Source organism: Rhinolophus sinicus, linkage group LG01, assembly GCF_036562045.2.
Source record: "Rhinolophus sinicus isolate RSC01 linkage group LG01, ASM3656204v1, whole genome shotgun sequence".
Classification (NCBI taxonomy): domain Eukaryota; kingdom Metazoa; phylum Chordata; class Mammalia; order Chiroptera; family Rhinolophidae; genus Rhinolophus; species Rhinolophus sinicus.
This window is the reverse complement of record NC_133751.1, coordinates 140985630-140998251: the sequence shown is the minus strand read 5'-3', so window position 1 is coordinate 140998251 and position 12622 is coordinate 140985630. Positions and strand designations below refer to the sequence as shown.

At 38.6% G+C, this 12622-nt stretch overlaps 1 protein-coding gene across 31 annotated transcripts in view; it reads left to right on the top strand.

The window, feature by feature from the left end:
* The window catches only part of NEB (nebulin), a 182740-nt gene extending 170964 nt beyond the window's left edge, over positions 1-11776 (top strand). For 7 of the 31 annotated variants that reach the window (XM_074336297.1, XM_019737446.2, XM_074336259.1 and 4 more), the window contains 13 exons: positions 652-744; positions 1719-1811; positions 2399-2491; positions 3075-3167; positions 4816-4908; positions 5199-5291; positions 5618-5710; positions 6577-6684; positions 6791-6974; positions 7290-7382; positions 8291-8422; positions 8744-8850; positions 10993-11776. In XM_074336297.1, the coding sequence (XP_074192398.1) occupies positions 652-744; positions 1719-1811; positions 2399-2491; positions 3075-3167; positions 4816-4908; positions 5199-5291; positions 5618-5710; positions 6577-6684; positions 6791-6974; positions 7290-7382; positions 8291-8422; positions 8744-8850; positions 10993-11166 (1449 nt within the window). In that variant the 3' untranslated portion in view covers positions 11167-11776. The remainder of the gene's footprint in view (positions 1-651; positions 745-1718; positions 1812-2398; positions 2492-3074; positions 3168-4815; positions 4909-5198; positions 5292-5617; positions 5711-6576; positions 6685-6790; positions 6975-7289; positions 7383-8290; positions 8423-8743; positions 8851-10992) is intronic. The other 24 variants (XM_074336245.1, XM_074336225.1, XM_074336217.1 and 21 more) reach the window with 9 other exon arrangements.
* Positions 11777-12622: the final 846 nt, after the last annotated feature.

Genomic DNA, 12622 nt, shown 5'->3' with positions numbered 1-12622 from the left:
CCTTCCTTCCTTCCTTCCTTCCTTCCTCCCTCCCTCCCTCCCTCCCTCCCTTCCTTCCTTTCTTCTTTCGTTTTTAAGAAACGATTTGTAATTTTTACACAGTTGTATTTAGGTGAAATTGTCCAGTGCATAGAACCTTTACGATACCATGGGAAATAAACAATGCTATGTTTTAAAACATTGACTTTTAGACTTGACTACCTCTACACCTTGAGTTTACGCAGCAAAGTCCAATTTTGCCATAGATTTGGCCTGGGGGTTTAAATATCTGGTATTCTGTGAAACAGATGTTCTGTTTAAGGAAAATAAATATTTGCCAACCTAATTTAAAAATAATCTTTCTATTGTACACTAAGCATTTTGATGCCTTTATAAAATTAGTATTTCTATTTTTTTTCCTTTTTTCCTGATACAGGAAACAAACATTTAATATATGAGTTAGACTAAATTTTGAATATCAAATGGCAATTTAGCTAAGGAAATATGGAGTGTATTCTCATCCACATCTGTGCTTGAAAACACAAGTTAACTTGGTGAATTTGTCTTTTTCTGTTTGATGTCTGTGGTCTCATACTAGGTTCCCTACAAGATACAGGAAAGGGCTGTGTTAATTGCTCTTGTTTTTTCTGGATGCTTTCTTGTGTCATACAGGTGTTGTATAAAGAGAACCTCGGGAAAGGAATCCCGATTCCCATCACTCCAGAGATGGAGAGAGTCAAACACAATCAAGAAAACTGTAGTTCGGTATTTAAAAGAGAAAAAAAAAAAATCCCTTAGCTATTTTTAAAATGTTTTAAAAGTATTAATGGCTACATTTTAAAATCTAATCAACTTATCCCAATAGACTTTGACACATCTTGTTCACAACTTAACGCTGCCATTTCCTATGATTAGTTTCCCCATTTTGATTAAACATTAGTATAATCACTTGACTTAAAAAAAAAAGTGTTCAATATTATATGCCAGCCTTTAAAAGCATAACATTCTCAATGTCTAAGCGTCTACATTTATCCTGCTTTGGCAAATTTGATCTGAACGTAAGCTTACAAAAATTTATTCTGCAACAAACTGTTGGTCTTATTTACTATTCTAAACTTCTCTGTCCCCACTGATACTTGCACAGATATTTTCAAGTTTCTTTCTTTTTTTCTTGCATCTTGTCATTGCTCTCCATTTGCCTTAAAAATAATTAATTCTTCCCAATAGGTTCACCCAAACTAAAAATTAAATACTTGGACTTCTTTTGAAAGTCAACAAAAGAAAATGTTTACATACATATCTTCATATTTATAATGTTTATAAAGCCCATATATCCTTACATGGTTTATTAATAACATTCCCAAATCAAAAATAACTTCCTTCATTCATTTTCTGTCTCTTGCTGTTTTTATTTTTTCCCATCCTCATAACAAGCTGGGAAGGTCTAATTGTTCTTTTTCGTGGTGGTCTCTCCCTGTTGCTCAGCCCTGCAGAGATTAATTCAAACAACACAAACAATAAAACGTTCCTTTCCTATCTCTTAGTTTTCGCTGCTCTTTCCTGCATTCCCTTGCTTTTAAGGATGTCTCTAGGCTCACACAGGTTGGATCTAGAAACTTGTGGAATTTCCCTTTCTCTAACTCACCCTCTTCCTCTTTGCCCTTGACTCCCAGGTGCTCCTCAGAGGGGGAAAAATGGCTGATTGCTCTTTTTGTTCTGAATGCTTTCTTATCAAACAGGTTCTATACAAAGAAAACCTGGGGACGGGAACTCCAATCTCCATCACTCCTGAGATGCAAAGAGTCAAACACAATCAAGAAAACATTAGCTCGGTATTTTGGAGAGAAAGGGAATAGAAGATGCCATTTAACCTCATAATTAAATTGATAATAAACATTTTTTCTTTTTCAAAACCCACTCCCCCTTCCTTTGCTTCTAATATCCCTCACTTAGCTAAAGAACATACATGCTTTTGCATTTCTATGATACTACTATTAGTTCTATTTTTTAAATTTCAGTTAATGGATTTCTATCCCATATGGTATTTTAAAATATTTTTTTTTAAAAAAAACCACTTGTCTTTTCGTTTGCTTGGATAACAACAAAATTGAAATCTAACAATCTTAAATCCTCACGTGATTGTTTAGGAGGCACTGTTCTCATAGACATGAAAAAATAACACAAATAACTCTGACAGCCTTTTCCCAGCAGCTGAGGTCCTTGGCGCCCTAGAGAGTGTCTCCCCATCCCAAGAATGGCTGTCATTAAAGTAGTTTGTGGCATTTTGTCAGTATATAACTCCTGGCTTCTAGGGACTACTGTGTCTTTTGGTAACAAGAAGTTGAACTCACCTTTAAAATCTCACAACAAATGAATTGTTACTTATGGTTGTTTTTCTGGATACTTTCTCATCTTACAGGTGTTATACAAAGAAAGCTTGGGCAAGGGAACCCCTTTACCTGTCACTCCAGAGATGGAGAGAGTCAAACACAATCAAGAAAACATTAGCTCGGTACTTTGGAGAGAAAGGGAAAAGAAAATGTTGTTTAACCTCATAATTAAATTGATACTAAACATTTCTTTTTTTTTAAACCCATTTCCTGTTCCTTTGCTTCTAATATACCTCACTGAGCTAAAGGACATACATACTTCTGTGTTTCTACGGTACTATTGTTATTTTTTTTTTTTTAATTTCAGTTAATTCTGATTTCTATTCCATCTGGTATTTTAAAATACTTTTCTAAAAACTACTTGTCTTTTCGTTTGCTTGGATAACAACAAAACCGAAATCTAACAATCTTAAATCCTCACGTGATTGTTTAGGAGGCACCATTGTCATAGACATGAAAAAATAACATGAATAACTCTGACAGCCTTTTCCCAGCAGCTGAGGTCCTTGGTGCCCTAGAGAGTGTCTCCCCATCACAAGAATGGCTGTCATTAAAGTAGTTTGTGGCATCTTATCAGTATATATAACTCCTAGCTTCTTGGACTCGTGTGTCTTTTGGTAACAATGAAGTTGAACTCGCCTTTAAAAATCTCACAAGTGAAATGTTACTTATGGTTGTTTTTCTGGATGCTTTCTCATCCTACAGGTGTTATACAAAGAAAGCTTGGGCAAGGGAACCCCTTTACCTGTCACTCCAGAGATGGAGAGAGTCAAACACAATCAAGAAAACATTAGCTCGGTACTTTGGGAAGAAAATTAAGTTAAAAAACAAAACAAAACAAAAAACTACTTCTTTAATGATTTCAAATAATATATATTAATCCTGCTTTTTAAAGACAACTTAAATTTTGTGAATTTCTTGATCACATTTATCCTTTTTTCCTATAGAGCTACTCCTAGCCTTAACTCCATAATAACAAGACTGCTTTAATCCATAATTTAAAATTCTAATATCAGGAAGTGACAGATTTTCCAATAAAATTGTTTTGCTCATCTCTCCCCAAACTGGCTCTCTATCCACTACCCCCAAGGTCTCTTCGTTTTACGTACTCATGAAATTTGGGGTGGGGGGTGGCATAGTAGGTATAACAGGGCTCTTTCTGGAACATTGCAGTTGTGAGTTTGCTGTGTTTTTGTGCTGATGACTTTACGTTCTAATCTACCCGGTCAGACATGGATGAAGAGACCTTGGGAAAAATAACCCCGATCCTCTCCTTCAGGAATAATGACATAAATTAAGATCCAGTAGTGGTTTGGGCAAATGATTATTAATTTACTTAAAAAAGAAAGGCATCTCTAGAACTGTTTTTGTTTTACCCATTTTAGTTATTTTTGTTCCTTTGTCTTTATTATGGTCTTCAACTGTTAACTTAGTGGACCATTCTACAAGCCTGTGCTCTGTGATCTCACATATGTTGAGAAGTTGCCCCGGGGTTGGGGTTTGTGTCGAGGTGATGTTAGCTTATGGAATGAAGGAGCTTGTGGCCCTTCACGGTAGCACTGTCTCCAGGTTTCTCTAAATAGTTGAACGTAGTGTTTCTAAACCTCCAGTGTGCAGCGGAACCACCTGGAGGGTTTGTTAAACCAGATTACGGGGTCCTGCCTGCCCCCACTGCTTCTCATTCTATTAAGTCCCATGTGGGGACAGAAAATGTGCATTGCTAGCAAGTTCTCAGGTGATGCTAACCTTGCTGTCCAGGAGCCCCACTTTGAGAACCACCATTTTAACAGAAGTCTTCCTCTTGAATGGCATTTCCAAAACCTCCCCTGTCCCCGAGAATGACACTGAGGGGAGACATTGAGGTTGAAGATTTGTCATTACTATATGTTTTGTTGATTTACCATGATCGTAATATAATTGCTGACAATGTTTCCTTACTGAGAAGTTTGCTGTTCTATTACAACGCAAGAGGCAGAACACAGATAATAGCAAGGAAAAGAGGGAGGAGAAGTCCTTTGCTTGTTTGACGGCCCACGATTTCACGGATGTGTCTATATGAGTTTAAATGCTGCGAAAGTTCTGGTCCCTCGCTGTTTCGTTAGAGCAGCCTCAACTTTCTTGGTGGTATTCAAATCCAAGCCTCTAAGTCCTGTTTGGATGATCTGACAGGTGTTTGAATTTCACAGACTAGGGTAGCAAGAAGGAGGTCCCTCATCTCTTTGGGGCACCCTGCAGTTCTGTCTCGCAGGGTCCTACCCCGGAAATGTGTGTCTCGTAACTATATCAATTACCTTTAGAAGCATATTGTGTTTCTTTCCATCTAACCTCATTGCCCAAATGGTTTAGCACCCTGCCCTCCTAACAAATTCTCTGTTCCATTTAATCTTTTGGTAACTGTAATTTCTTTTTTTCTTTTTGGCTTTTTGGATCCATTGGATTCGCGTAGGTTTTGTACAAAGAAAATGTGGGAAAAGCCACCCCAACCCCTGTCACTCCAGAGATGCAGAGAGTCAAACGCAATCAAGAGAACATTAGCTCGGTATTGTCTTGAGAAACGAAAATGCTTTTAATAATGCAAAGTAACCGCTGCAGTTTGGCCTCCTCCTAACTCCATCCCAGGTTAAAGACAAACAAAATGCCAGTTTTTTAGAATCTCCTCTAAATGACACTTACCATTGCCATTAACTGTTTTTAAAGCTTTCTTCCTGAGAGCTGTTTTCAGTAATGGTAATAGATTAAACATGGAGTTTTCGCCCCCAAATTGTGTGATATTTAATAGCCTGGAAATTGCCTCCTGGTGACTCTCAGGTCCACCTTTGTATCTCACAGGTATTATACAAAGAGAACCTGGGGAAAGCGACCCCCACACCCTTGACTCCTGAGATGGAAAGAGTTAAACGCAATCAAGAAAACTTTAGCTCGGTATTTCAGAGAAGAAAAAAGAGATTGTTACACTTTTAACAAGCCTTGGTTATACCACTAATTTATCTCACAGTTTTCCCAAAACTTGTTTATCTATTAAAATTCTTCTTTACCCACTTAAAAACAACACACCAACCCCTCCAGCCCAAACTGATTTTACTTCTCTCTTCATCTTTTGCTTTATACAATAACATTGTAATGGCTTTATCTTCCTGAGGTGTTTCCTATAGAGTGTGATATAATTGAGTGATAACACCAGCTACATGATGGTTTTCAGAACTGGTTTTCTGCTCTCTGACATCTGGATGCTCTCTTGGCTCCTCTAGGTATTGTACAAAGAAAATATGAGAAAAGCAACTCCGACACCTGTCACTCCAGAGATGGAGAGAGCTAAGCGCAACCAAGAAAACATTAGCTCGGTATTTTCTAGGACTGAAAAAAAAGGAATGCAACAACTTGGACAATAACATTTTAACATCATAAAAATGTGCTTTTCTCATTCAACTGAAAAACACACTAAAATGCAAAATGGGAGGGAAAATAACATTTTAACACCATAAAAACATGCACTTTCTCATTCAACTGAAAATTGACACTAAAATTAACACAACTGTGCTTTTAAATTCCAAATGATCATACTAAGACATAACAAGTTAATTGCCGATGTTTCCTTCCCGAGGCTTTTACTTTACTCTGAGGTAATCTTACGTAACCATCTGTAACAAATTGACTTCCTAACATCCTCAATCGTCAGCTCTCTTTTTAAGGTTTTTTAAGGTACTCTAGGAAACGGACAATACTCTAAAATGGATGCCTTCTTTGGTTTTGATGTTTTTCATGTCCGGAGGATTTTGATTTCTGTATTCGCATATTGGTTTATCAAATCTGGACATAACCCTATGAAAAATGATCACTTGTTTTAAAAGATAGGTCTTTCAAATGCCAGTATCACATTTAGTACCAAATACCATTCAATCAGTATAATGGTACTGGTGCTACATACAATTCCCAGAAAATTCAAAAGACTTCTTTCTTTCCCTTTCTTTCAAAATTATACAGCGCCCCTCCCTTCTTCTTTGAAAATGAAAGTTGTATTTTCAAAGTCAAATCCTTTCTCTCCAGATGCGAGCCCTGCTCATCTTTCCTCATGTTAGTCATGGGTTTTGCTGGGTCCATTCAGTTGACTCCAGTTTCCCTCCCTGGCTCCTTTCACCTCCATCTGTTGGAAAGGTTTTGAGGCTTCAGAATCAGGACCTGTATTCATTCATGGTCTCTCCTCCATCAGGTTCTTTATTCTGATAGCTTCCGGAAACAAATACAAGGCAGAGCTGCCTACGTCTTGGACACCCCAGAGATGAGACGGGTGAGGGAGACCCAACGCCACATCTCATCGGTGAGTCAGGGATTCTTTAGGGTTGGCCGGCTGACCTGTGGGAACACGTGAAAAAGGAAATGATCCCACCATCATAGTTTCACAACGCTAATTCATGAAATTTCAGGTGAAATATCATGAAGACTTTGAGAAACACAAGGGTTGCTTCACACCAGTGGTGACAGACCCTATCACTGAACGAGTGAAGAAGAACACACAGGACTTCAGTGACATTAGCTACCGAGGGATTCAGAGAAAAGTGGTAGAAATGGAACAAAAACGGAACGACCAAGATCAGGAGACTATTACAGGTATTTGGGCCCTGGAGAGCAAAATCAACTTTAAGTTAAGGGGGGAGAAGAAGATAAGTGACATTATCTATACAGCAAGGCAAAGGATAGAGAACCTCAATCTGTGTTTTCGGTAGGTATGAAAGAAAACCTTTATTATGTTACAGTTCGCAAAGCTGCCGTCTCTTCTACCTTATGCTTTATTTCCTCTGAGGAGAAGACATGACTAGACCCTAAGCTAAATTAGTCTTATTCCGTCCTCCTGCAGTTCAATTCGTACCTTTGTTTCCAAGTTATTGAAAGAACGTCTGTTCTGATCCTGAATCTCACTTTCAGGTTTACGTGTCTGGCGTACTAATCCTGGCTCAGTTTTTGACTATGACCCAGCAGAAGACAACATTCAATCTCGAAGCTTACACATGATTAATGGTATGTTATGCCACAGAAGGCTTATGACAAAAATGTCACCATTTTGTGGGCTAGAGTTGATGACTTTCAGTCTCTGAAATTTTCAATTCCCTGATCTGTCCATTCAGCATAAAAACACCTCCTTGACTAGAGGGCCAAACTCATTTTCTAGACAAGTTCAAGTTAGGGAAAGATTGTTTCACTGTCTCAGTGTAAATCTCCTTCAGGCCCCATCATTATTACTTGTTTTTCCTAAAGAAAAAAAGGTAGCTCTTTCCATTGGAAAAATAATGAAAAAGAATACATAGGCAAAGGGAAAAGAATAGATTTGACCTTTAGCAACTTTCGGAGCTGTCTTATGTCAAGGAAGCGACAACAGAAAAGACTGCATGCCTTCATGCCTTCTATTCATGTTAAAAAGGAAAATAGTATGTAATGCCTCTCCTCAAAGGATTTCTACTCTTAGTCTACTGATGAAGAGAGATGAGTAAATCAGCGGTTACCACCTTCACAGTGCAATTTTAAAGGTCTGCATATGGATTGTGGGAACACAGAGGAAGGGCACCTAAACCTATCTGGAAGTGAGGGAGGACTTTCTGGAGATGTCGAAGGTGGAGTTTGAATGTAAATATTACTATCTGTTCATTTTTGGTGAGCCAGGAAAATGGGCGATGTGGGTAGAGGGAAGGAGTCATCTCAAGGATTGGCTGTATCACTTACCTGTTATCTGCCCTCCCATACTTAAACCTCTTCTCTGGAAAATGAGGATGACACTGTATATCATAAGAGATTTGAGGGTTTCTTCCATGGAAATATACTGAAGACTGTGCTTGGTAACAAACAGTAACCAACTGAGATTCAGTTACGGTTAGGCGGCACGGCCATGGACGTTTCCTGTCTGCTCCCTCTCACAATCTCACCTTCCCCAGCGCAAGCCCAGCGCCGGAGCCGCGAGCAGTCGCGATCGGCCAGCGGGCTGAGCGTCAACGGAGGCGAGGAGAAGTCCGAGCACCTGTCCTCCTACAGCGACGGCGGCGTCTTCTTCTCCGCGACCTCAGCAGGTACGCGGGATGCCTGGCGCTGACTGACAGCCGTGGCCGGCCAGCTCACCAGCCGTTACTATAAGAGATGCTTTGAGTAACAACCCCCTCCCGCCCCACCCCCTACCCCCCAAAAAAATCTGGATTCTTTCTTCTAACGAGAAAAGGCTAGAATTGTGTAAAGAGGTACATGAGTTAGATGCTCCATTTTCATTCTTCCTTTCTTGGAAATCATTCTTTTTAAGTTAGGGGAAAAGATAGAATTGCTCAACTGCTAAACGCAGATTAAAGGACGTCTAGCCATGGTTTCTTCTTATAAACTATTCGTTTCCTTCCGTTCAGCTTACAAACATGCCAAAACCACGGAGCTCCCACAACAGCGGTCATCTTCAGTTGCCACGCAGCAGACCACGGTATCCTCCGTCCCATCTCACCCGTCCACCGCAGGAGTAAGTAAACGGTCAAGAACTTTCCAAATCAGGCTCATTTTCTGATATGTGCACAAATTATTATAGATATTCTTTTTTTTTAACCAAACCTTCTATTTTATATAATGCTCTACACATCTTAGGTTAACAGTAATACCCGAAAACCTTCGTTACTAAACTCAAACCAATTACAAAGCATTATTCAGTGATTTAAAACAAACAAAAAACTAAGGCAAATGATTAGTTTGGGCTATTTGACCCCACTCACTATCATAAACTAAAACATTTTCTGCTTGGAATCATTCTTCAAAAATACACACACACACACACACACACATACACACACACACACACACACACACGGCACAAATATAAACAGGTCACATCTTAGACCTCTCCAATTAACATATATTGAAGAGTTAAATCAAATCATGTTTGCAACTCCCCAGACTATTTTAAAACTCTGTTTAAGATCTGGATCTTAGTCATACTATCACAAAAACATAATTCTTTAGGATTGAAATGAACCTTTGTATGAAGAATACTATCTTTACTAAAGGACATAAATGAAAATCTGAATAAGGATTGAGACCCATTATATTTTGGGAAGGGAACCTGGTAAAGTTGTCATTTCTCTTAAAACAAATCCATAAATTCAAGGCAATTCCAATCAAAATCCCAATAGCATTTTTAAAAATTTTGTATGTTATTCCTAATATTTATTTGAAAGAGTAAAGATGCAACAATAACCAAATAAATTTTGAAAATGACAATAGGAAAGGACTTAACCATATTAGAGCAAAACATATATAAAACTATTATAATTAATATGGACTTCGCATGGGAATAGATTTTTTTTTAAAGGATAAAGTCCGAAAATGGATCCTAAAAGGATCACAAATCAGCAGGAAAAAACCAAAATTGTAAAATACTACAGCACACAACTGGTATGCTCCCAAATTCCCCAAATGAGAGCTATCTGCAATATTGTTAGGGTTTTTCAAATTCTTCTCCAAAACACAAGACCAACCTCCTCAAAAGAAAGGAAAAAGGCCATATGGAAAATAAGTACATTTCTCTTTCACACAGACACAAATATGTGGTTTTATGAATATATTATTAACATTATATTAAGTTCATCATTTGAAGTGTACAATTCCAATAATTTTTAGTTCATTGCAGTTGTTCAACATCACCATAACCTTAGATCATTTCCATCACCCTAAAAGTTTGTACCACCAGCAGTTCCTCCCCGTCCTGAGCTTCTCCCTCCACCCTCCGTCCAACGTAGGCATCCACTAATGTACTTTCTGTCTCTATATACTGACATTTTGCATAAATGAAGTCACACAATATTTGTGGTCTTTTGTCACTGGCTTCTTCTACTTAATGTTTTGAGGTTCATCCATATTGTATGGATGTACTGTATTCCTTTTTATTACCAAACAGTAGTCTATTGTATGGAAATACCACCTTTTCTTTACTCATTCATCTTGGTGGGCATTTGAGTTGTTTCCACTTCTTGGCTGTCATGAATAATGCTGCTATGAATATGATGTACACGTTATTGTGTTTTCATTCCTCTTGGATGTATACACACACAAACACACACACACACACACACACACACACACACACACACACACCCCTAGGAGTGGAATTGCTGGGTCATATGGTAACTGTTTAACAAGGGAAGAACTTTCAAAACTTGGATGAGGGTTCCAATTTCCCACATCCTTCCCAAACACCTGTTATTGTCTATTTGATTATCACCATTCTGGTATGTGAAGTGGTATTTCAGTGTGGTTTTGATTTGCATTTCTCTGGTGACTAATGATGTAGCAGCTCTTTTCATGTGCTCGTTGGCTCTTTGTCTGTCTTTTTGGAGAATTCAGGTCCTTTGCCGTCCACCCCTTTCTTGTTTCGGTGTTAAATTGTAGGAGTTCCTTCTGTGTTCTGGATAGTAATCCCTTATCAGATATATGATGTGCAGATATTTTCTCCTGTCTGTGAGTTGTCTTTTTCCTTTCTTGGTGGTGGGTGCACATTCTCTTGTGCAACTTAAATGTGCCGGGTACGTCTTCAGAAACCTCCCGATGAGAGTTTCAGGTGAATTGTTGCAGACCGAATATAACTTTCCCCTTTTCCCATCCTCACAAATAGAAAATCTTCCGTGCCATGTACGACTACATGGCCGCTGATGCAGATGAGGTGTCCTTCAAAGACGGAGACGCCATCGTGAATGTCCAAGCGATTGATGAAGGCTGGATGTACGGCACTGTGCAGAGGACTGGCAGGACTGGCATGCTGCCAGCCAACTACGTGGAAGCTATGTAGGCATCTCAGAGCATCGCGCGTCCACAGGACCTACCCGTCCCGCCGGCAGTGGCAGTGTAGACGCTACTAGTACTCAAGTTCTGCAGCTGCCTCATGGTTTTTCTGTGTCAATATGATTTATGGTTGTACCATCCCTTCATTTCTTTCTAGATCAACCTAAGTAATTCTTCAGTAAAAAAAGAAAAAAGTTAGCATCGCTAACCATTAAACTGGTTTAGTTCATCATTTTTTGGACTTGCACATGAAACAAGAAGACATTAAACCCATTGGGTCATTATTTTTAAAATTGCCATTATCAAATTTTACTTTAGGTTTTAAAGTAAGTTTAATTTCAGAATAGACATTTTAAAAAGTTTCTGCAATGTTATATTGTTGTCTCAACCCAGTGTTTCTCCATTATGAAAATGTTTAACATTGTTTCTTTGCTAAAACAAAGAATTCTGAACATGTTAAACACATTTGAGAAAAATGGCACAGATATTCACCTTTTCCTTGCTTACTGAATGCTGATGCTTTTATTTCTAATACAGTTCTGACGTTATAAAGGTGATAGTCGATATAAACTGGTGATAAGCAACTAATAAAATCTATAATTCTGCAACAAACACCACTGATGGAATAAGCCTTATTTATTTTCAATAGTTTTAAGATCTACATATAAAAAATTTCAGTAAAGCAAATGCCTTACACTAGACTTCACTAAAAAAATTAAACTTAAAAAGAAAAATACTGTTAAAAATGCACAAGTGTAGACTTTCTCAAAGCTCTACCCATACTTGTGCTCAGCAAGCTTCCCTTATGGCTCAGCGTATAAAGTTTTAGAAACATTTGTAGGATCCAATCCTAACTTCAGGGGACCTTTCTCATCTGTATCCAGTGGTTTGGCAGAAGGGGGCAAAGTGCCAACCAATGGTAGATTAATGCTTAAGTTTACAGAATATCCTTTCTGAAAAGCAAAAGATCTGTCCACGTTACTTTAGAGCTGTGGTAATACCGCTGTCCTCAGACTTCTCCATGTGTGTCTGAGACTCAGGGAGTGCACGCTTGTGAATGGCCGGACCACATCCTAGGTATTTTGCAAGATGCTGGAGTCAGGTGATGAACAAGAGACAGTCAGTATCCTTATGGGACTTAACAGACCCAAGCATCCTAATTGTGGGAGAGCCACTCTCTCCCTCCCAAGCCTTCAATCTGGGTTCCTTTAAACTGAGTTAAAACCCCAGGTAAAGCTGGGCAGCAATCCCCTGGTGGGCTGGAGATGTCACCCTAAACTTTGGGGCACACCCAAAGTATATACTGTCTGTTACAATGAATGTTTTAGTTTTTAAATTTCCTATTCACTTTACAAGGCTGCCAAAGCACACTTGATAGTTGCTATACAAAAAAAAAGTACACAGATTTACCTAATTCTAGGGTGTTTTGTTTTTCCCCCAAAAAGCTTTGTTTCAACATATAC